General features: G+C 45.2%; 1 protein-coding gene across 1 annotated transcript in view; it reads right to left on the bottom strand.

Annotated features, from left to right (window-relative positions):
• The window catches only part of Sv2c (synaptic vesicle glycoprotein 2C), a 230,291-nt gene that overhangs the window by 96,310 nt on the left and 108,728 nt on the right, over window positions 1-25,253 (bottom strand). The window contains exon 3 of the mRNA XM_023703655.1: window positions 8,394-8,574. Coding sequence (XP_023559423.1) covers window positions 8,394-8,574 — 181 coding nt within the window. The remainder of the gene's footprint in view (window positions 1-8,393; window positions 8,575-25,253) is intronic.

The following is a 25,253-nucleotide window of genomic DNA, read 5'->3' as shown; positions in this document are numbered from 1 at the left end:
AGTTACTTGGTCTTAAAAAGACAGTGCTTCCAATAGAAACATAGTGTGAGCCACACAAACATTTTTAGATTTGCTACAAGAGACATTGAAATGAAGCAAAAGAGGCAGGTGACCTTAATCCTAATATATACACATGACTGTTATATCCTTAACTAATCTCAGCAAAAGAGACTGAATGTTTACTGTACAAGGTGAAGGGAACTATGTGAAGTACGATTCATGTACAGATGTTGCAAAATTTCATCATAGATCTTACAGGAGATGTGCTTAAAAGTCGTTATCTTTTCTTGGATGCCTCCTTTTTGAATGCTAATATCCTGACAAGTGACCGACATGATGGTGTTGGTGAACGAGAAATAGATAAAGCAGCAACATGTTACACACTGTTCACCACCATATTAAATAGAAGTGACCACATCGATTATTTTGCTTAGAGAAGTCTTTGACAAAAAAGCAACATCTCTCATATGTAAACTTCATCATTTAAATGTTTCGTTGCTTAAATATTTAAATTATTTTAAATGTAGAAGTTATGTTCCAGAGATTAAGCTGTGTAAAGAAAATTGCATAAAGAAAATTCTCTTATACCAAAAAAGAAAAATTTAATTGAATCTGCATTTCTCCAATGTGATAAGGAAGTAAAACATACCTTAAGAGAAAGTGTATCTTTGAAAGGCAAACCTTACAGTTCAGAATCAGACTGAAACTCAGCAGAGATGGGGGCTATTGACTATTTGGAAATAAGAACTTACCTGTGTTTTGATTTTCTAATTTAAAAAAGCATGCATAATATTTTTGCATGGTTCCTTATTAAAAACAATTGTGGCAATAAGTGAAATTCTACAAATCAAGCACTCTGAAGAATGCCACTTAGTGCTGACCATGCCTGCAGAGCCAAGGCATTTTTGTATTTTTACCAGAACTTCATGCAGTTAATGAATGGATACTGCCGAGCGCCATGAGGTGTGCATTTGTTATACCGCACCACAGAGGAAGCAATGACTGTTCTTTCTCTTACAGTACACAGGTGCCCTGAAATTTCATTTTAATTCCTGTTGCTGTCTTATTTTTCTCTTGATCTTCATGCTCAGCAATGCCAGGCCCTTAGTGGGAAGCTCCCAACCCTGACACTGCTGACATTATCATTCCCTTAATTAACAGTGACTGGAAGCAAATAATCTAATTCTGGGGCAAATGAAATGAATCAATGGTGTCAAGTCCATTTCCCATCTTTCTAGTTCTCTGTAAGAGAAGAGAAGAGGGGCGTGCCTGTTCCTTGGTGCAAGATTTGTTTTGGAAAATGCAAGGCAGCTGAGTAGCTGGTGATGCCCTCTTCCTTATTCCCACAAAACGCTGTCCTTCCCAGCAGGAAACTCTTTCTTTGTGCTGAATAAATATTTTAAGTCACATAGACTGTGGTCACTGCATATTCTTATGTTTTAAGACTTGGCTAGGTGAGGAAAGCACATTTAGCAACAAGGAGATCATGAACCTGAGTCAATGTCAGCTTGAAACAGGAATTCCTTGGGGCTGGAGAGATAGTTGAGCAGTCTACAGCTCCTGCTTAGGCAAGCTTAGGCAAGTACACTGAGGGTTTGATCCCTGGCACAGCATGCCATGCCAGCTCTGCCCCCTGGGTGGGCTGAGCTGGCCAAAAAAAGAAAAAAAAAAAAAAAAAGAAGGGCTGGCCAAAGGGCTCAGCAGATTAAAGTGCCTGTAAGCAGGCGCAGGGGACGGGGGCCTGCTGTGTCGGCCCTGCCCCTGCCCCCAGGGTGCGCTGAGATGGCAATTGAGACTGGGTGTGGTGGCACACTCCTGTAATCCCAGCTCTTGGAAGGCTGTAAACAGGCAGATCACTCCAATCTAGTAATGAGACCCTGAACACCTGTAGACCCTTCCCTAAAATACAAAAAAAAAAAAAAAAAAAAAAAGAAGAAGGAAAGAGGAATTGCTTCCAGTCCCCTGACAGAGGACACAAGCATGTCATACAGAAGCACTAAGGATGCTGACTGCATTCGCGACGCCTACAGGAAGACAGCCAAGCCTCGTGTCTGGAAGAGACACTACGTATTTACAGAGTTGTGAGTGAAAGGGACTGGCTGCAATTTAACTCCTAGCTCGCTCATTCCTGGTTCCAAACTTGCCAAATGAAGCCTATGACTGGTGACCCAGGACTTTTCTTTGGGTTCTACAGTCCCCCGTGGATGGGCCTGGTGGGTAGGTGCTCTGGCATGCTGGGGCTGTGCCCCCTGCGAATGGCTCTCTCCAGGAATGCATGTTGGAGGTCTGGGTGAGAGCAGGGGCCTGAGTCAGTGACCATTGGTCCAATGTGAAAGGGTCTAGCTCATTCCTGGTTCCAAACCTGCCATTGATGAGCCTTTTGATATTAGTGTCAGTTCAGAGCCAGGGGCCATAAGCCCCAAGAAGCCTGTTTTGTGTCCCTCCCAAGCAGATGGCTCAGCAGGTTAAAGGTCATTGTTCCCTTAGCAGATGGCTGGGAGAAGTAGGAAATGAATACATTTTTGACAGTGTAGGGCATCCTTCCTCTCAGGGACCTGGAATATGGGGGCTATAAAGTGGCTGCAATCTGGGGACTGACAGAGAGGCCAGGACGTTGTGTTTAGGACTCTAGTTAGGGTTTTGTCCACTTGATGTGGACCTTTCCTGCTTATGTGACCAAAGAAGAACTGAGTAGGCTTCCTAGCCCATTCCTGGCACTCTGAGATCACCTAGCCTGGTCTCCAGGATTGCACTGCTCCGCCCCTGCGGTGGCACATTCTTCACAGAAGCCACACAGCCACTTTCTCCTCTGTGAGGTCTGAATCTGTGGGCCCAACCTGGGATGGACAGCATTCTGGGAATGCAAGTGCATCCACACTGCGCATGCACAGACTTGTCCCTCGTCATCATTCCCTGAATTACTGACACAGTGTGTTAGGGTTTGCGTCTAGGTGTCCTCCCAAAGCTTCATGTAGTCACTGGGGTAGATTTTAGAGTCTGTGATCAACTCATGCATGATTCAATGTTGGGATTATGGATTTGAGTGCTACAGATTATCTGTGAAGCAGATAATCTGCATACGAATGTAAGGAGGGAAAAGAGGCTTGCGAGCTGCTGCAGTTATGGCTTCTCCCTTTGTTCTTTGCTGTTTTCCATCTCCACGAACAGCTGCCCTCTACCATGTGCTGCTCTGCCTTAGAGTCAGCTAAATATGGACTGAAACCTCCACTAACTGTGAGCTAAATAAACCTTTCCTTCCTTAAGGTGCTGGGTATTTGTCTTAGCAAGGAGAGAAAAGTTACTAAGGCATAGTTCTTACAGTGAATGTGGTACTGTATGTCACCAGGGACTGTCCTTTCACCTGGAAAATGAACCCTTGTCTTTCTACCTATGGTAGCCATCAATCTTCATTGACTCAGCCTTAACTTTCTAAGATTCACACATTCCACTGCCATGAAAACCATAAATATTCCCAGCTCCAGGCTATCGTGTGCCTCTTTCCTGTGTACTTCTTTGAGTGTGTTTATGTTGAATAAATCTCATTATGCCTGTTAAAAATAAAGTGTTCAGATGTGTGTAGGTTACAGGCAATTTCTATGAAGTACTTGAAGATGATCTCTTGAGCTCCTGGAACAAACCTCCAGATGCTGAAAGCAGAGTATGTGGAACAAGACAAGGTCCTGAGCCTTTTTGTGGGAGGTGGAGAGAGAGAGAGGGAGGGAAGAGAGGAAGGGGCTTCTGGCACAGGTGATGAGTAGTGCCGAGAGAATAAAATGGAGCTGTGGTGAAGTCCCTGTGAGCCCTCTCAGGAGGTGGTGAGGGAGAAGGTTTGGGACTAAAACTTCAAAGTACAGAACTGGCCATGCACGCTGCTCCTGGGAGACAACGGGCCTTGAAGGTCTGAGCACTGGGGCCACTGCTGGCCATGCACGGTGCTCCTGGGAGACAACGGGCCTTGCAGGTCTGAGCACTGCGGACCACTGTGGAAAATCCCACCCCCACCTGTGCAACCTTAACTCCTCCACCATCTCATTTCTTCAGTTTTAAAACCTGATCAGATATGGGTGGAGGGAGCTGCTTAACTACATAAGTACAAAGTGACCACTGATTTCAGATCTCCAGGATGAGAATTTTTGTTTTCTGCCTTATGTCCTAAGAAGGACATAAAAAGGGAATATATCAAACTCCTGGTGCTTAGTGGGTTGTGGGAACACGTCTGTAATTCCAGCACTCTGGGAGGCTGAGGCGGGAGGACTGCAAGTTCAAGCCCAGCCTGGGCAACTCCGTGACTTAGTGTGATGCTGTCTCAGAATTTAAAAAATGATGATTAAAAAAAGGGGCTAGGGTGTAAGTTGATTCAATCCAGTACTGCAGAAAGTAAAGATCCAATTTTTGTTGCTTATATACTAAGTTCATAAGTATAATGAGAATAAAGGATCGAAACACTATATGCCTTTAAAAAAGAAGGACCATTAACTGAAAATTGCTTTCTCATGTATAATGTTGCCATCATTTAATCATCTTTCATGAGCTTTGTGGAAAACAGAGTTTAGAGTGCTCTACAGCATGAGGCCAGGGCTCAACTATAGCTCAGAAAGGCCCAGCCTGGTGTTAGGAGGTAGAGTGGGAGCGGAGATTCTTTCAGGTTGAGTCAGAGTGGAACTGGAGGAAAGAGACTTCCCAGGATTCAGAGACAGGACCCTGAAAAACTCCCTGGCTCATGGATACAGACCCGACTAGGGGAATCTAGATAGCAGGGGTCCTCATTTTCAAGTGTGTCTGGGAGGGCGACTGATGTGTGAGCTCAGGATGAGTGGGGAAGGGCAGCCCCAACGTGGGCTGGCACTATCTGTCATGGATGGATGTGGGAAGAGCTGGAGGACACAGCAGAGCCTGCTCAGTCTCCCTGGAGGTGGCAACCCTTCTTTCTCTGTGCATAAACATCAGAACTCTAGATTCTCTAGCTTTGGAACCCAACACTTGCTCCAGTGCCCCCAGCTCCCCAAGTTCTCAGCCCTGTGGCCCTAGACTGAGGGTTTTACCCTCAACTTTTCTGGGTGTGAGGCTTCTCAACTTGGATGAGCCATGCTACCCACACCCTTGGTCTCCAGCAGGCACACAGCCTGTCACAGGACTGTAAGCCTCTGCTACTACATCCCTATCCATCTTCCTGTCTGTCTAAACATCTGTCCTCCCTGCTGGTTCTGTGCCTCTGGGGAGCCCTAACATAAAGATTTTTCCTCATTTTCCTTAACTTTCTTTCCTTTCCTTACACACACACCCAGATGTGAGATTTCATAAAACCATGTAGATGTTTTGTAGATGTGGGCTCAGGGGGCTGAACTCTTAGCTCCTCCTCACTCGGTCCTGTTCTGCCTGGGAATCTGCTCTATTTTCCAGAGGAACAAGGCTTGATGTTACTTGCTGGGCTCTCTCTCCAAGCCTTTGTCCAGAGCTAGTCCTTCCTGTTTTCTGCATGGGCAAGACTCAAAATTCACAGCCTGAAAGACAACCCTATCTCCAGGTCTCCTGTATCACTCACACAGAGGCATGAAGCACAGGTCAGCCTGGGTGCATGAACCAGAGGGGGAGAAAAGGGGACCAGGAAACGCCAAGCTATGCATGGATATTAGACACGATCCCTCATTTTCTCCTCTGCCGTGTTCTTTCAATACATGATCTCTTTCTGCCTTCAGTGTAAGGCAGGAATATGAACTCTCTTTGAGAGCAACATATCAACTTGGACAGCCTGAGGAACTCTCATGTCTCACAGCAAAGGCAGGGTTGGGGTCTGCTTTGATGGCAGGATTTCCAGTCCTGTACCAACACCACAAAGCTGCTCCAGTGCTGCAGCCTCTGCTGTCATGATTTCTAGTACCTGCCTGTGTCAGCAGCCCCCTGCCCATGACCTGCCAGGTAAACTATGTGTGTTTGAGCTCAGCTGCCCTGACCTGCTGTTTGAAGAACAATTTGTCCATGAAGGGATAAGGAAGATATCAGGAATATTCCCAAATAGTTTCAGCTTATAGACCACCCCTAAATTAGCTTTGGGGTGGCCATTGGTTTGGAGTGCTTTGTAACTACCATAACGGTCCTTTTTCCTGATAGTCAATTGGGTTGAAAGTCAACTGGGTTTATAATATAATTAGCAATTAAAATTGTCACAGCAGTTTGACCACAGTCAGGCACTTTTTGGATGTATGCAGATCACTGAAATTTTGTGGAGAAGATTGCAAACTGAAAGGACTTTCTTGAAGTTCAGCTCGTCTACTGCCAGCTATCTCCTGGCAGTCTGGTGGTATTATATGGGCAATAAAAAAATGACAAGAATGTACTGTCCCATGGACCCACTCACTGAGAAGATCTCTTCATCAATAGTGCTAACAACTATTTGTTCTCTTTTAGGTATCTAAATTTAATCTATGTTGAGATCTGCTGTCGGTCATGAATTCATGATCTCAGATTCCTCACTGTTAGGACTTACGTCTAGCTGTCCCCTCAAAAATTCATGCAGTCATAGGTGGGGCTTTTCTAGAGGTGGATCTAGAGTGTGTGCTTGATTCATGGTGTAATACCAAGATTAAGAGTGCTAGGATTAAGGGTGAGTGATTATAAATGTCCACTGACTGGTTATCACTCCCCTAATCCAGTAGCCTGGATACAATAGAAGGGACAGAAAGAAGTTTTTCTTATCCCTTGCTGACTGCTTTGGTACCTACTACCCACCATAAACTGTTTCTCCTCTGTGATGCCTGTCTGCCTTGGATCCAGACGATTATGGAATGAAATCTCTGTAAACTGTGTACTAAATAATCCTTTTAGTCTTTTGGCCATTGGGTATTTTGTCTTAGCAATGAGAGAAAAATAACTAAGACACCATGTCCTCCAAGCATGTAGACCATCTGACAGACGGAGCACCAAGAGTCCCCTCTGCTGAAGCCAAGACCCCTCATCACAAAGGAACTGTTTGAATCAGCTTGTTTTTTCCACCCAAGGAAAAGATATAGTTTCACCTTCTTTGATTCAGATTGTTTTTTCCTCCCAAGGATAAGATACTGTTTTACTTTCCTAAACTCTGTTCAACTTGGTTTGGTGGGAAACAATCTCTTCAATCTGAAGAAGTCTCCTTAAATTTGTGTAAATTAGTCAAATGTCTGCCAAGTGGCCATCAGCTGCAATGAAGAATCTGAGGCGCTAAGAGGGCAGGAAGATAGGCTGGGGACCCCTGGCCCTCCCTCACCACACTGCTGTGCTGTGGAGGTTGTGCTACACAATTATCAACAGCCACAGCTGGGAAATTCTCACTTTTGTAACCCAGCTTTATCTGCTTCTCTACACTGAAAATATTTTTGAAGGTATAATTTGCATCATTACTATAATGTCTCTAAATTCTCAGGCATGAATCAGAAATTTTATATTTCTTTATATTATTTTTATCAAAGCCACGTTTCTCCTATTCTCCTCATGAAGCCACTGAGTTTTTGCAAGCTTGTGGGTTTACTTAGGTGGAGCTTCAAACTCTTTCGAGAAGATCAGTGCATGGCTGGCTGTCCTTTGCTACCATGCAGGGTGAGCAGTGCATCAGTGCACTCGACAGAAGTGACAGAAATAACTTGTCTCAGGGAGCAGGCCTCGTATGTCGTTATCTCTTTCAGTGCACTCAGATAATTTAGATCAATAAACCCATGGTTGCTTGAGACATACAAACCCTGATTTTGAGTTTTCCTAAATGTCTGGAATGTTTTCTTCATAATGATAGATATTCTTCCCCCCCCCCCCCCCCCCGCAGTACCAGGGATTGAACTCAGGACCTTGCGCTTGCTAGGCAAGCGCTTATTCTACTAAGCTATCTCCCTGGCCTTAGATATTCTTTTCTTAAATTAAAATTTCAGAAGAAAACACATGTATAAGTGGTATGGAAATAGTATTCAATTTAAAACAATTCCATTGTCATCACAGTGATACATAAAGTCGGCCTTGGGAACACAGCCTGTTTTGCTTATATCCCAGATTTAAAGAGTTGATAATCACATTTCTAAGAACCAGAATTGTGGCTTGTGAGGATGACACAAAAATAGAGGAGGAATCTTAAGAGGCAGTTTCTAAGCTGGGAGTGGTGTCATACTCCTCTAATCTCAGCACTCTGGGAGGCTGAGGCAGGAGGATGGCAAGTTTGAGCCCACCATAGGAAATTTTTTAATTTAAGGAGACTCTGACTTTAAAAGGTGGAAAGGTTTGGGATATAGCTTAAGGCAAAATTTAACTCAATACTGGGTTAAACCTCCAGAGCCACAATAAAATATAATTTCTTGGAAATGAGGCTGTCTAGGGAGAAGCACATGCACAATTATGAATAAACACATTACATAAAATATGAAAGAAAAAAGCCTTACCCGAATCCAGAGAGTAAGCGACAGAAGAGAAAGAAGCCATAACCTTGGACAAATGAAGAAAGGAAGGCAAAGAATCCGTTGACAGACATGCAAATCAGAAGAGACTGTTTCCTTCCCACTTTGTCTGCCAGGCCTCCCCAGAAGAACGCCCCCACCATCATCCCGAGGTACACTATGCTGCCTGCAACACACAGAAAACAAAGAGACATGTCAGAGATTCCCAGTCAATGACACATGTCACAGCAAATGAACAAGGCACAAGATACATTCCAGCATTTCCCATGGGTAAAACCTGCTCAGGATGCAGTCTGTCAGGATATAGTAATCAGCTGTCAAGTAGGAACTTGAGCTCTGCCTGCTACCGTTGGCTGCCATGGGCAGTTGCAAGGGTTGATGGGAAGTCATTTCCATTACCAACTCATGGAGAAGACACAGTAGTCAACAGTCACACCCACCTTTGGAAGTTGGGTACACAGAGCACAGGAATGAGAAGTCTCCTTGAACAGTAAGCCTGGAGCTTGATATCTGATCAAGTCAACTTTGGTCTGATTGCGCAGAGCAGCCCCATGACCAGGCTGAGATAGGAGACTGACTTGCAGGCAGTCAGGTCAAAGAGGGACTGCCACAGTTTCAGATCTCTGCCTGTATCAGGTAATGTCACCAAGGCAGCCCCTGAACGTGTTCTGGAGGGTTCTATGAGTTCTTTCTCTCTAGGCCAGTGGTGGCGAATCTATGGCACACGTATGTCACTGCGTTTTTCTAGGACAAAAGATGCTAATATGGAGTCCGTTTTTGCTCTAAACTAACACTCTCGTACTCAGGTTTAGCTGCAGTGTTGGCATTTGGTGATAAATAAATGGGTTGTGGGTTGCAGTGTGGGCACTCAGTCTCTAAAAGGTTCACCATCACTGCTCTAGGCTCTCCTGAAAACTCTGGCCCTTCCTTGGAAGTTGCGGAGCTAGCCTGAGCAGTTTCAGTTCAGTTTAAATTGGCCTCTAGCTCTGTGCATCAGAAAAAATTGTAGCGTTGGGAGCTCAGGAACCTAAGGAGAAAGGAAAGAGCTACGGTACAGTGGGGACAGTAAACTTGTAGTCAGCTCCAGTCACTGAGGGGAACAAACAATCAGGAGTCCAACAGAGATTCCCTTTGGTGTCACTGTCAGTGGACACTTGAGTTCAGTGGACACTTGAACATTCTAACCCACTTTGTTCTTCTAAGAGACCAGACCTCCACCAGCCCTGTATAAAATGTTTACCAGGATAAAATAATATTAGGCATGGCAAAAAGGTTGGTTCTGAAAGTTCTTTTGTTTTAAGTATGTACAATGTCTAGAGAAAATGCACCATTAATAGGGTTTGCTGTATCTGGACACGGCAGTGCAGGAGCGGCCACGTCGTCTTCCAACCATTTCTGGTGTTTTCCTTGCTTCCCTAAGGACTACTTTCTAAGCACATCCAAGAAGCTCTGCGGCATCAAAGTAAGAAAGTGAAAGCAAACATTGTTGTATTGATTGCTTTAGAGTAGTTTGGGAAATAAGCTGTTTAAATAACTGCAAGTTAGTGTGCTAACTGCAGTGAATGAACCAGAGAAACTCGGTAGAAAACACTTCACCGGACCTCGAGACCCCGCGGATGATGTGAGCTCTGTGGGCAGCTGAGTACACGGTGTGTGGTGAACGCTGCCCGGCTGTGACGTCAGACAAGACAAAAGCTGCTTCTAGGGAGACTGGGATTGCACAGAGGTGGGTGGTTTCCTCTGCACCGTGACACGGACTCCACAACATTACCCTTCTCAGTAGAGACTGCTCATATCGCGAGACTGGAGGCAGGTCCTGGGGATGCATTAAAGTGTGCATCGGCACGCTGAAAGGGGGTTGCAAACGAAGACAGACCAAGGAATGGAAAGGCTCAGGCAGCGCATCTCTTACAAGGTAAGAGGCTCAAGCTGGCCTCTTGGGCCTCAGAAGGGTAAGCAGTTGATAAGCATCTTCATAATTATGTGTCTTAGCACCTACAAATGAGAAATCAGGCCACTGAGGATCCAGCAGAGCCTGTGGCCATGACAATCTAAAGACGCAGAAGGCTTTCTTGTAGCCTGGGGTCCAAGAACAAAGCTTCCACTTGCCATTTCTGTCCTGTAACATCCATCCAATCCAAAAGTAAATAACCTGGTACGACAGCAACACTAACACAAGGCCTCCCATGCTCCACATCTATGCAGACAGCAAGGTCAATACTGAGGCAAGCTGTCTGCATTTGATAGCCACCCACTTTTAATGATTGATTTGTGTCAGCCATTCTTCGAAGGCTATTACCACACTTTGGATCTTGTAATCCTCACCAGAATCCTGTAACCCATTTCACAGATGAAAAAACTGAGGCTTAGATTATGCAGTTTCATCTAGGAATTATAAAGTGGCAAATTGGGGTGGCAAAATACTATTCCTCTGACTAAAGCTTGGAGGTCTTTTGTTGAAACTCAGCCCCTCCAGTGGGACCTCTTTGACTTTCCCTTCACCGGAAACTAAGAGGTTAAAGCCTGATACCCCGGGCAATGCCTAGAGCTGTAAAAGATCTGCTTTTATGCCTGGGCTGTTATGGCTAATTATTTTGAATATTAACACCATTCTTTCTCAAGAGCTTCTGTAGGAAAAACCTAGGAAACAGGTAACCTCAGACAGAGCAAGCCGTCTAGGTGGAGGTCAGGGTTTCTGCTAGACTCAGCCTCCATCTTTTTAAAGAAAGTGGATCTAAGCACCTGAGCAAGCAAAGAAACTCCACCCCCTCAGCCCTACACACAAGCATCCTGGACTTCCCAGCCAGACTCCACGGGGCTACCTGACCAAGACACACCATGCTAACATGGGCATCTCTGTCTCTGGGCTCAGTTCCCACACTCCGATGTTAGGATCAGGATGTGTAAGGAGCCCAGAGTTCAGTAAGATACAAACAGATGCACAGCTAGGAGAGCCTGTGGCCATCAGTCCCCGCTGCCGAGGACTGAGTGGAACCTGAAAAACAAGAAAGATTTCAAAATGGATATGAACTCCCCCCACTGGTATGTTTACAACAACAACAACAACAACAACAACAACAAAATGTTGTATTAAGTGGCATCTCCTTATTTGGACCCTGATTAAAATTACATGTAGGATCTAAATGTGATACTCTTTCTGTGGCTACGCTTGGCTCCTCTTGGTGTTTGGTCATTTCCATTGTGCAAGCACTAGAAAGAATTAAACCAACCAGGTAACTTATTTGAGAAAAGGACAGCATGACCAGAATGTTCATTTGTTGAACATATGACTTATTTAAAGCCAAACCTTTGAATGTTGGCACAAGGTGAACAAAACCATAGTCACGTTGGACTTGTCAGATTACAAATTGTATTGACTTCACCATTGGAGTCTCTGAAAACTCGGAGTACATGCTCACTGGACACACATGCGCCTCTTCTATGCTCCAAACCTCACGATGCTGCTGTTGGCCAAAACGACACAGGATCCAAAGCCCCAGTTTTACATGAGGGGAAGCAGAGGTTATTAGAAGAAGACAGAATTTGAAATCAGGTCTTTTAGATTCTCAGTCTTCACAGTATGATCTTTATGTGTGGGGTTTTTCAAATATATTGTTACAGACAGCGAGTTAGATAGAAATATTATAGGCAGTCAGAAAGGGTCAGGCCCTCAAAGGAGATAACTCAGAAGACAAGATACTTTACAACTGTGGGAGGGACAGATGCTCCCGCTGTGGGCCAGACCTAAAGACCAGTGATCATACAAATGCCGACCTCCCTAAAGATTGGCATCCGAGATTGATCATCACCCTGAGGGAGCCAGAAGAATCATTAATCTGACTACTAATGGATGGCTACCTGATAAAGTCCTGTTCTACATTCATGCCCACTTGCTACGTGACTGGCTTCCCCATTTGGTCCTGAGCTTAATCAATTTTACCTGAGCAATGGTGTTTGTAATCTCATTGGTTGACCATAGTTTTGTCCCACCTCATGCCCACCTAAGCGAGTTCTCAAGTTCTCCTCCTTAGACCCACCTTACCACATGGTTTCACTCTATAAAAGTCCCTGGAAAAGACAACTTCCTGGGGACTGCCCGCTTGGGCTCCCTTCCTGTCCCACTCGGACAGGGGCTTTCTTTCCCTCAATAAATATATTCTGCTCATAACCTCTGTTTCTTCTTAAAATTCATTCTTTGGTTTTAGAGAACACAAACTTGTTCAGGTCAGGTCAGAAGGTCATTTTTCCCCTATGTCCTTTGGAGGTTCCCTATATTGTTTGGAGGTCACCCACCAGAGATCAGTTTTTATCCTTGTATCAGTATGATGGAATACTACTCAATCATAAAGAAGGATAAACTTGAGACTTTTAAAGGTAAATAGATGCAACTCCAGACCATACTCCTAAGTGAACTAAATCAGACCCATGGGTGTAAACATCACATTGTCTCATTAGTGTGAAAAACTGAAAGAGTGTGAGCAACTGAAATAGGGTCCAAAATGTACAATACATACTGCAAATAGGTAAGAAACTGTTCAACAGAAAAGAAGAACTGTGATGGGGCAAAAGGGCAAGTCAAGAAGGAAAAAGAAAGAATATGTGTGCACACAGGGCAGTTAGGAGCATTGTACAGCCAGTTCCTCTTGGTTTATTGAGGGAAAAGTTTCATACTAATACTTTTTGGATGCTGTTTCATGCCTATATCTGTATTCCAAATGGTTACCATGAACATGACAGTAGGCAGTGTGTTGGTGGTTTTGGTCTCTTATTGGCCTGCTCTGAAACTCTGTTTTATTGTTATTTTTACTTTTTTTCTGTTAAAAAAAAGTGCATGATTTGACCTTGGACTTTGAGGTATAAATGTGGACTCCCAGGCCCTCGGGAACTTGCCGGCTTGGAGTCCACACTTGGACCTCATCCCCAAGTGGTCCATGTGCACCTTTCAATCTCAAAGCATTTTAGGCCGGCAAGTTTGCCACAGAAGCAGACAATCTCTGCAATCTGTTCCTTGCCTCAAAGACTGTATTTGTCTGGTAGGTGTTACTGGGATTAGACGCAGGCTATGGGAAACCTGAAAGACAAGGGGCAGGCACAGTGACCTTGGATGCGGTGTGATCTCAGAAGGCCAAGCAGGAGCTGCGTGCTTAGGAAGAGCTCACTTCCCCAGATCCGTGTTCCAGCCACGGTGAGACAGAGAGCCACGAAGTGGGGATTCATTCACAAATTTAATAAAGACTTTAATTTGGTCAAGTTTCAGAACATTGACAGACCCTTGGTGGGCCAGCCTCTCAGTCTTGAGAAGGTGATCAAAGGCCAAGCACGGCTTCCTCTTTAAGGGATTTGCTAGTGGGAGGGCTGGCTCCATTTTATTTACTCATATTATTACAGATGGCTACATTAGAACAGGGAGGTATCAGGCCCCTGAGGAAGCCAGCAGGAAAAAAATAGACATCAGAATGGTGGTGGGAGGCAGATTTGAAGAGAACCAGGCCTCAGGACAGGAATTGAGGTGGACAGTGACGAGCTGCAGTACCTTTCATGTTGTACCCACTGCTCTGGGTCAGCATCTAGGGCTTCAAACAGAAGCGTGAGGTCTGAGCCCTTGCTCCGCGGCCCTGGCTGTGTGATCCTGGGTACTATTTAATTTCCTTGCATCCCAGTTTTCTCTTCAGTGCTGTGGGGCCAATGACAGTACCTATCTCTCAGGATTTTTGAGGGATTCAAAAGAATTTAGCACCGCAGGAGTGAAGTAGCTCAATAAGCAATAACTATGAATATTTGTATTGATGTGAGGTAAAGAGAAGAGGGAAGAAAAGTAGAAGGATCTAGAAGAAGATCCAGTGACCACAGAGCGCTTCTCTCTGCTCAAACTGTGGCAAGAAACCACTTGAAACAGCCCTAGGAGAATAACTGAATTCTTAAAATCCCAAAGACATTTGCTTATCTTGCAACTTGAGACTATTTAAATATATAATTAGGAGGCATCTCCTAAAACCAGCTCCTCGCTTTTATTTTTCCAATGGCTATTTTCAATAGCCACAGGTGGGAGCCATTATGTGTCAAAGGCATCTGTGGGCTTTGACAAAATCAAATAAAACCAAGGGAAGTAATGACACCAAAGGCTTATGGACAAGAGCGACAACACCTTTCTAATTTGCATTGGAGAGTACTGGCAATGAAAGTCTGCTCATCTTAGCTAGAAAGAACTGTAAATATCAGACACAGTCCGCAGTGCCTCTCTCACTTCCGCTCCCGGAGCCTGACATTTAAGTGCGTTGGTACTGGCAGTAGTGCTGTGTCAAGCAACACTGCTGCTTGTTACCTATGTAGGTCCGCAGGGTACGGAACAGTGCACGCAGCCCAAGGACACTTGCACTGAATCTGCTGAGCAGGCTCACTATCAGAAGTCTAGATGATAAAGACCACTCTGTTCTGCAGCATCCACTCACAAACAGAAACGATACAGAGTGCCCACTGGATAGGAAAGGCCAGTAAACATGGGCAATTACTACCTACTTGGTATTCAAGACAAGGAAGAGAAAACAAGCGAGCCTCAGGAATCAAGAACCTCAGAGCCACATTGTGGTGCGTCATGGATGTCACATACAGTTGCCATACCAGGGGTGACGCTGCTCTGTGAGCTCTTCCGCCCAAAACTCTATGCTGGGGAGGCAAATGGTCACTCACTGATTCCAATCACCAACCTGAGAAATGAAGCCAGTGATCACTAATTTGGCTTTCACGGTCTCCAGTCCTGGACAGGACACAGCCTTTCCTCTGCCACCAGCTCACTGTTGTATGATTTTAGGCTTTGACTGTACATTAGAGTCATCCCACTATGTGCCTCTAAAAACAAAACAAGACAAAGCACAGATACTAGGCCACAACTGGGAGTTCTGTGTCTTGGGTGGGGCTCCAGTGACAACAGTGTTTAAAAGCCTCCCAACCAATGCGAATGTGTAGCTGGGGCTCTGCACCTTTATTTTCCTGGAAGATTAAAAAACATGCAAAAAAGTAATTACCACAAAATGAAACACGTGCTGTAATTAAGGTAGGTACATTTCGCTTAAGGGGAAAGAGGAAGGAGCAACTTAATTAGTGCTAGGGAATTTGGAAATGGTTCACATGAAAGATGACAGTTGTTCTGGGTTTGGAGCCATGAAGAAGCCTCTCAGTATAAAGGGGGAAGATGGCCATATGCAAAGCTTGCAGCAGGGTGGGGGTGTCCAGAGCACAGCATTCTAGAAGGTTCCACATGGTTTCAGGGCTGCATTAGTCAGTTTTCCTGTTGCTGGGACACAATGCCTGATAACGCATGACTTAAGGGAGGAAGGCTCACAGTTTTAGGGAATGCAGTCCATGGCCAGCTGGCCCCAAGTTGGAAACATCATGGCAGAAGGGCATGGCAAGGCAAAATTGCCTAGTACATGGTGCCTGGGAAGCAGAGCAGAGGAACCGCACCAGAGAGGAAGGGATGAGGGACAGGGACAGACCCTTGAGGGCATGCTTTTGCAAACTACTGAGACACACTCAGAAGTATGCTTTACTAATCCCACAGGTGGATCCCAGAGCCAATCAAGTTGACACTCCAGTCTAGCTCTACTAGAGCAGATGGAATGTAGGATGGAGAGGGGGTGGGAGTGCAGTGGCAAGACAAAAGGCTGGAAGAGGAGTTTCAGTCAGTCCCAGCAGTAGGGTTTCACTCTTGGGGTAACTGAAACACAGGTTGGGCGTCACATATACCAAAAGATTTCATCTCTGCAACTATGTGGAGGATAAACAGGAAAGGTAAAAGGTGTGGAAGAGTGGATGGGAGAGAAAGGCTACCAGGACAAGGGCACATAATATAATTGAATCTTCTGAAGTGACCAGAGTTACTACTTAAGGAGGCTTTCTCTTTCTCTCTCTCTCTCTCTCTCTCTCTCTCTCTCTCTCTCTCTCTCTCTCTGTGTGTCTCTGGTGCCAACTTTGCATTTGCACAAATCTGAGTATGAGTCCTTCCTTAAATCTTGCACCCTAGGCCCAGCCCTAGAAAGAAGACCAGCTGAACCACTATCACAGGACTGCAGTAACCTGGGGGAGAAGCAGTTGTACATGGCATAAGGTGGTGGCAGCAGCAGGTCTTGAGAACAGAACAAAGGCCAGAGGTATTTTCAGTGGCAAATCACTTAGTTCTTTTACACTGAGGGGCAAGGCAAAGAGGGCTTCAGGTGACATCGATAATTCTGGTTTGGGGTAGGTCATCATAAATTTAATAAAGAGAGGCAGAACAGAAGGACTAGCAGAAGCCAGGGCTCCAACTGGAGAAGAAGACGGTGACCCCAGAAAGCATCACAGAGAACTGAGCGGACCATGCGAAGCAATGAAATGGTGACCAGCATCACCAGATGCTTCGTGGAGGAAGAAGGGCTTGAGCTGAGCTTCCATACAGCAAAGAGAAGAAGGAAATCTAGGACCTGCTCTGGGGATGCAGACTGGTATAGCCCAGCATGGAGAGTCCAAAAAATAAAACAACAGGACTATCACATGATCCAACAACCCCACTTCTGGGTATGGACCTAAAGAAAATGAAATCCTCACCTGACAGTAGTGTCTACATTCCCACATTTGACCAGTGTAAAAGGAACTTGAAATAGCTGGTCTTACATTACCACAGTGTAGGTGAACCTGGGAGATACTATGCCAAGTGAACTAAGAAAGAAAATCACTACATGATCTCACTTATATACAAAATCTAAAGCAAAAAATCAATAGAGATAGAAAATAAAACAGTAGTCATCAAGGGCATCGGTGGGGAGGGGCTGGGAGGGAAGTGAGAAAGCGCACCCAGTTGGACATGTGTAGGATGAGTGAGTGTTTCTGGCACTCTTGTACAACAGGAGGACCAATGTCAACAACACTATTGTCGACTTAGAATTTCTACTGAAGAGTAGATTGTATGTGCTTGACCCACACTCAAAAATGTAGACAAGATGATGGATACATTAATTACTTAACTATAATGATCATTTCTCTATACATAGATATATTAAATATTACATTATACTCTTTAAATATATACAAGAAAAAAGGATGAGATGAAGAAGGGGATCAGCTGAGAGGCATCTGCTTACTTTTAGGTGTACACCATGGCCCTAGGTCAGGTCTAGGGTGGGTAGTGTGACAAGGCTGCGCAGCTTCGCAGGATTAGGAACCCAGCCAGAGTGGCTGGGTGAGGGATATGGAGCAATGCAGTTAGGCTGGAGAGAAAATCCTTAAATATCAAACAAAAATTTTAAATTTACTTAGACAAAAACATGCAGAGGGCCAGATTTAGCCTGCAGGCTATAACCTGCAGACCTCTTTGTTAGAGGAAAAGCATGTCCATTTCAGACAAGCTGGCCCACAGGCAGGTGTGTGAAGGGTTTGCTGGGGAGCGGAGGCAGGTGAGGGGGGCACAAAGGCTTTGCAGTGCAGCTGGGTATAGGAACAAGGAGGAACTTGCTTGTGAGGTGGCAGAACAGCAGAGCAGTCGAGAGCCCTGTGAAATAAGTGATGTCCCTGCAGGAATAGTGGAAGAAGACAGGAATGTAAGGATCAATTCCCTGAGGAACAGCCATACTCGGGAGGCAAGAAGGAAGTGAACCCGGAGGTAGGAGGGTGGCCAGGAAATAGGAAGAGGGCTCCACTGCTCGGAGAACAGAAAGGCCACTCTGTGTGTACAGAGAGAGTAGGAGCTCAGGAGAGACCTTCACATTGTCCCAGGACTAGTCATGGTGAGGTCTGGAAGGCCCCCGTGGGCCAGTACTAAGGACAGTAGCTGAAGCAGAGAATCGGAGGTGGCAGCCGAGTGGCAGAGTGGAAATGCAGGCAAGCAGAGATGCAACTCCGGACACATTCAAGTTGGGGGAGCAGAGCGTGTGGCACTGTGGCTGGAAAGGAACTGGATGTGTGTGGCGTGGGAGAAGAGCAAAGGCGAGAAGAACAGCAAGTGTGGGCAGTCACAGGGTGGCGGCCCTGCAGTCGAGCCCCGGGCCCAGGGGAGCAGCCCCGTAGCACACAGAAGCACGGGGCCTGTGCTATCCAAAGAGCGTCCCACTCTGGACAAGCACTGCTGTTGTGTGTCTTGTTTCCAGAAAGTGCACGAGGTTTTGACAAATTTTTAATCTCCTCAAGTTTAAGAATAAGTACAGCCATGGAAGGCTTGTCCCTTCCATTGAAATCTCTAGTACATCAGCACAGTGACAAACAAAGCATTAAGCCTTTCGGGTTCACTGGTGTCCTAAAGGAGCAGAACAAGAACACCTTTGGTCTATCTCCTCTTAAATCTTTTGATAGATTTTAAACAGAAAAAGGCCTGGAGGGGCCAGGACCCTCACCACTTAACTCAGAACAGTCCCCAAATGGCCAGAAAACAGGTCTGAGGGTGTGGCATAGGTCACACAGTGTCTGGTGAACACGAAAACTCGTGCAAGTCCCTTCAGATGCCATTCCTGAAAAGCTGTTGGTAAGTTTTTCTATTTTTAAGGTTAGGTAGAAAATAGGAAAACAGGGTAAGAATTCCTGCTAAACACCTAAAGAAAATTTGCAGGCCACTTCTGATGCTGTGATATGAACGCTGTGATTCACAGAGATATCTGCTAGTCTGATATGGATCCACATATCCCCCTATGGGATTCACAGCTGACTGCTAGTCTGATGTGGGACCCACACTATAGTAGCAGGGGCGGTTTAGTGGGCTGACAACTAGTGGTCAACTTGTAATACCCAAGTGAAATGAACCAGCATGGGGCTGGGTGTGGAAAGCCTCTCTGAGGATTGTTCCCAACAAAATAAATAGGAGGACTGGAGAAGAGGAGGAGAAGCTGTAGGGAGCTGCTGGCTCTTATGGAGGAGCTTGTTATGCTGGCTCTCCTTATATGAATGTGGCTCTTCTCATCCTCAAGGGAGCTCGGGACCTTACTGTCACTGAGCTGTGTGAGAGCTCTGGTCCTCACTTTTATCACGTCTTCCTGGCTCTGGAGGAGAAGATGGTGCACCACTCAGCCTCCTGGTAAAGCTTGATACACTGCCTTTCCTGACAGTGGATGCGGCTGTTCTCATCTTCGAGAAGCTCACGACCTCGCTGTCATTGAGGATGGCTGTGGTAGTTTTCAGAGGCGCTCTGGTTCTCACCTTGAGCATTGCTTCCTGGCTCTAGTGTAGATCCCCCAGCCTGCTAGCACAGATCCTTCATCCCTCTGGCACAGATTTTCTAGCTTTCAACACTGACCTTTGGGTCTTCCCAGCACAAATCCAAAAAACAGGCTCACAGGAGATATTGTTGTGGGCTCTTGGCCTCGTGTTGGACTTGTGAGTGGTGTTGTTATGGGCTCTGCTCTGTCAGCTCGACTCATGCAGGATATTGCTGTGCGAGTTGGCCCTCAGCTGGATTCTTTGGACTTTAGTTTGTGGATAGAGTTCCTGCCCCCTGTTTTGAATATGACTCTTTGGGTAACTATTATAAAATAACTCAATAAATTACGTGTCCTGTATTGTTTCCCCTTGTGAACCCTGGACCACAGCATGGTTCTTAGTGCAGCCCTGCTGGAACGCTGAGGTGAACTCTGGCATCTCCCTGACACTTGGAGTTTATGTGGTCCTTAGTGGTGAGATATCACACAGAAGCTCCTCTTTCCCAACTGTCCAAAGGACCCCTTGGCATTTCAGGGAAGGTGACTGAAATACCCGGGGGCTGACCCACAGTGCTGTAGCTTTTATGTAGTCGCTGACTGCTTTTGTTATGATTATTAATGACTGTGTCTAGAATGAACAATTGGCCATCTGCTTCTCAAATCTGGAGAAATGCATTCATTTTTTAGAGTAAGAAAAGAGTAGGGATTATCACCAATTATTATATTATGTCTCCAAACCAAAGAATTTTGTATCCTTTTTGTTTTCTCCTGCAAAGCCTAAAACAAAGCATATTTTAATTTTTTTTTTTTCTATTTTAGGACAGGGTCTACGGAGTCTACAGGGTCTCACTACATAGATTGGACTGCCTGTGTTCAGCCTCCCAACAGCTGGGATTATAGGCGTGTACCACCAGGCCCAGTCTCAATCGCCATCTCAGCACACCCTGTGGGAAGAGCTGACCGGCTTGTGGTGCTGGGGATGGAATCCTGACAGCTGTGTCTGCCTAAGCAGGTGCTTTAATCCGCTGAGCAATTTGGCCGGCCCTAAATTTTTAAGTAAATTATTTATTTATTTATTTATTTATTTATTTATTTATTTGGTAGAGGGTCTTGCTACGCAGCTCAGACTCCTAGTGATCTTCCCGTCTCAGCCTCCTCAGCACTGGTATTACAGGCATGCGCCACCATACCTGGTTTAACAAAGTATATATTTTTTAAAAAACCAAAAACCAAAAAACCTCAAAGCCTTCAATGTCCCTTAAGCACATCAGTTATCCTTACCTGTGAATCCTTACTCAATAAATTGTATCTGCAATGCCTGCAACTTGCCTGCTGTCTAAATCCTTTTTCTTGAATCTTACCTCCACAATCTTTGTGAACTCACCAGACTTGTAGTCTTGTCACTCCTACATACCACCCACATTCCAACTCCTATTGCCTGTCAGTGTTTCGTAGGCATCAGTCTTAGCTTCGTAACTAATTTGCAGTTGGAGCCCTGTCATGAACTGTATCTTATATATCTCATTCTGAACCTCTGTGTAGCTCCACTATTCTCTACACATCTTAGATAATCCATACAACTCCATTTAATTTGAATTTAAGATAGAATTTAACTCAAACCTTTGCCTTTTGTGCACACAGCTATGCCACTGATAAGGCTAAATTAAAAATGAAATTGTGACCATAAAATCTTGAGTGTCCCAAGAAAGTGTTGTAAATGGCATATTCAGGGCTTTTTATCTAGAAGTATGATTCCTTTTTATCCAGAAGTATGCATGTATGTCTCCAAAACAGGCTTCATGACAAAGTTTCCACAGCCTACAGTTAAATAAGAACAAGGAAGAAGATGTTCTTTTTTCATACAGATACATTTTTTAGTTTTTTAAAAGGTGCTTTTTTCCCTGTGGATGTATCCTTCCTATTATTTTGGTGTGAACACACCTTTGGTTTTATGAGATGACAATAGTATATATAAAAGTTAGTGTATGTGTTATTACAGTCACTGTTGATTTAAATATCCTTCCTTAATAAAACAAAAAGTTGGCTTCTCTATGTCAATTCTCATTTTGTTTTAAGGAGGGCTTTAAAGCCTACATGGTTGGGAGCTATTAGTATAACATTCCGAATGATAGGAACAATAATTTGGGAATACTGCTGTTTGACAACAGGGTAAAGGAAAACAATTCCAGTAATTTTTGTAGTAGAGACCGAGTACAGACATCTCCTGCTAGTGTGCTGATGGCTATGCACGGAGCTGCACACTTTGTGAGTTTCTCCGTCCAGAGGGCAAGCTCGTGCTGCCTTGCCTTTCCTGGATGCTGACTCATCACTGCTGCAGACAATGGAGCGCTACAGACGTGGTCCCCGTGACATCCAAGACAAGGTCATAAAAGGTCATGCGGTCTCTACCGTGTTCAGTGGGACGCTTGCTCTTGGAGCTGTGGGCCACTATCCTGAATTCTTTCTAGGCACTGTCATGGACAAGACGACACAGGAAGACACTCTCCTTGGCTATCCGAGTTGATGCCAGTTTCAGTCATTCCTGTCAAGATATTCACCACCGTGGACTGTCCACGATAGTCCATCCTCCACCAAAGCCCTATGGAATAACCTCTATTGGTACCGCAAGAGTCACCTAGTGAGCTCTGGTCAAATTCTTAACCAACAAAAACATGTGATATAATAAAATCATTTTAAAGGCCCTAAGATACGGGGTAATTTGTTACACAATGCCCCATATTTTGGAACAGCATATTTTCTGAGACGCTTCTAGGAACATTTCTTGTGTGAATACCCAGAATATAAAGAATAGACTCCTAGGGGCTGGAGAGATGGCTCAGTGGTCTAAAGCACCTACTTGGAACAAGCTTGGCAAAGCTCAGGGACCGCGGTTCAATCCCCCAGCACCACATGCCAGCCAGCCGCGCCCCCTGGTGGGCTGAGCTGGCCACACACACACACACACACACACACAATAAATAAATGTTAAAAAAAAATTAAAAGAATAGGCTCCTAGGAATCCTATATGTGTTCTACTTTCAATTTCAAGGATGATCAAAACAGTTAAATTGCTAATATACAATCATTTCAAAAGAATATCAAAGCGGCTCCATCAAGGTATTGTGCTTTCCCTTCGCTCCAGCGGGAGTGGGAGTACGGACACAGTGAAAGGCCTTCCTCTTGTTCTGTCAAGAGCTCGCCAGGCAATCGCCAGAAATGTTTGTTGGGGAATATTTTGTTTTTAATAAATGAGTTTCAAAATAGGGAGAAGATAGGAACTAAGTGATTCGGGATTAAAGCAGATGGTTTTTACGGGTGGTGGTGATGGTAGTGGGGGATTTGGTTTTAAGATGGGACACTTGATCGTTGTGCAATGGGAAAGAGATCTAGAGAGCCTTTGTCACCAACAAAAGCGTATCAATTAGCTCCTAGGGACGAGCAGAGGGGTGTGAATTCCATGTGCTCTGAGGCGTGCTAACTACAATGTGGTTGATTAATAAAGCTCAGAAGCCTCCGGAAGCAGAATCTCAGCGCCTCCTAGGAAACCGGGTCTCTAAGGCTTTCCATGCACACACACCCCCTCTCCCAGGGTGCACGCCCGGCCCCTTTCTGTTTCTTCCATCCTGAGAGGCCACGGTGGGGTGAACCAGGAACCACTTACAGCTCAGACACTGACTCTCAAAGCACAAACCAGACTAGAAGCAGTGAGGTCGCTGCGTGGCGGGGGAGTGCTGTGCCTGGGAGACTCACAGCAAGCTGCTCTGTTCAGTCAGGGTGAAGCCCGCCACCACCGAACAGGGGAGAGGGCTGGGCTGCGGTGGGGTGGCAGAGCTGGGCCCCACTGACCTGCTACCAGACCCCGCAGCCCCTGCAAGGATGCTATTAAGGACAGTGGGACAGACAGAGCTGACAGCTGGACCAGCGCCTTTATCACTAGCGAACTGTTCACCCAAACACCCGGACTCATTCGACCCCTGGGTTGTTGGTCAGTTCTCATTTCAAAAGTTCTGATTTCAAGGTTGGCCAGATAGTTCAGCGAACAAAAGCGCCTGCTTAGGCAGAGTGCAGCACTCGAGGTTCAATTCCTGGTGTGCTGTGCTGGTCCCGTCCCTGGGATGTGCTGCGACAGCGATTGAGACTGGGCAGGGTGACGAGCACGTGTAATCCCAGCTCTTGGGAGGGTGAAAACATAAGGATCACTACCTGTCCGATCTACGTAGCAAGACCCTGTACTGAATACATTAAAAAAAAAGTTCTGATTTCAGCTGTTGAAACAGTATCTTTCAGGTACTTCTGTAGATCTTTCATTTTAATTTTTCACAGTCTGAAAGACAGCTACCAATGATTTTTCTAATGTTCAATGCACTTGGATCAGCCTTGAGCGCATCCCATCAGCAAAATGAGTTGCAAACAGAAAGCTATGTAGAAGATGAAGGGAGTTTTAGCACTATTTCATTCTCCTGTAGGAGATCCATTTTTTCTCTGCACTTACTGCTAACTCCCTAGTGTCTAAACACTCACTACTAGAGTATCAGTGTTTCTTTTTAGTTAAGATTTTATATGCACTCTGCTTAAAATATATTCCTTTCTAAATTGAGTCATACCTAGTTCCTGGTCCATTTGAATAACACTGAATCATGGTCCGATTTCTTTTTGTTTTATACTAAAGAACAACATGAGATTTTATCCTGTCCTTCAGGCACCTAGCTTGGGGGCTGGCGAATTCTAGCCTCCAGGGGGTGCCAAAGTTTTCTTATTTAACCCAGCGAGTGAGAACTCTGATTCTGGGAAGGGCGATGTGGAAAAGTTGGAGATTTTAAAATGAAGCTGGTGGGAAAACTCTTCCTCATTTAGATCATCTGGCACCCACGCAGTGCTTTCTCTTGTATCACCTCCCACAGCAGCCCGACCTAAGAACTGAGGTTCTGAGATGTTGCCTTACTTGAAAGCTAATTAAGACCGCCCACCCACTTCATGGGTGTTGATAGAAGACAAGAGACTCTTGACTCTGAGATAAAGGACTTTTTTTTTTTTTTTCCCAGAACCAGGGATTGAACTCAAGCCCTTGCACTTGCCAGGGAAGTGCTTATTCCACTGAGCCATCTCCCCGGCCCAATAAAGGACTTTTAATACAGTAAGTGCAGTAATCAGGTTGTCAGCATTAGTGTGGCCAGGAAAGCAGGGCACAAGGTGTTTATGCCTGCCTCTAGCCTTCAGGCTACACTAGCGGAGGCCCTGAGCTCAGCAAGGAGGAGGCCAGGTCCAAAACTAAATGGAATCCTAACCAGATATCACCAATTGCGAATCATCCTGGGTTCCAAGATTATTTCCAGCACACATGCAGAACTTTCCTCCAAAGGGGCTGATGAGGCAATTCTTCATTCTTCTTCAATTTTGTCCAATAAAGTGTATTTTATGCTTTTATTCCGTAGGATTTTCTTTCATACTCAGTAAATGGAAATGCCTGACATCAGAACTCAGTGAGATCAGTAATACTTTAGACAACAGCCCATTAAAAATGGAAAAGGGGGGGACTACCCACTCCGGCCCCACCTCCTGTCCCTCTCTCAAGAAAGGAGCTTTCTTTCTTTCTCTCAATAAATATATTCTGCTCATAACCTCCGTTTGGTCCTAAAATTCATTCTTCGGTTTTAGAGAACAGGAACTCGTGTAGGGCAGGTCGGGAGATCAC

The sequence above is a fragment of the Octodon degus genome, unplaced genomic scaffold (genome assembly GCF_000260255.1).
Source record: "Octodon degus isolate 3935 unplaced genomic scaffold, OctDeg1.0 scaffold00177, whole genome shotgun sequence".
In the NCBI taxonomy this organism is placed as follows: domain Eukaryota; kingdom Metazoa; phylum Chordata; class Mammalia; order Rodentia; family Octodontidae; genus Octodon; species Octodon degus.
The sequence above is the reverse complement of the archived record's forward strand: the minus strand, read 5'-3'. Positions and strand labels throughout refer to the sequence as shown.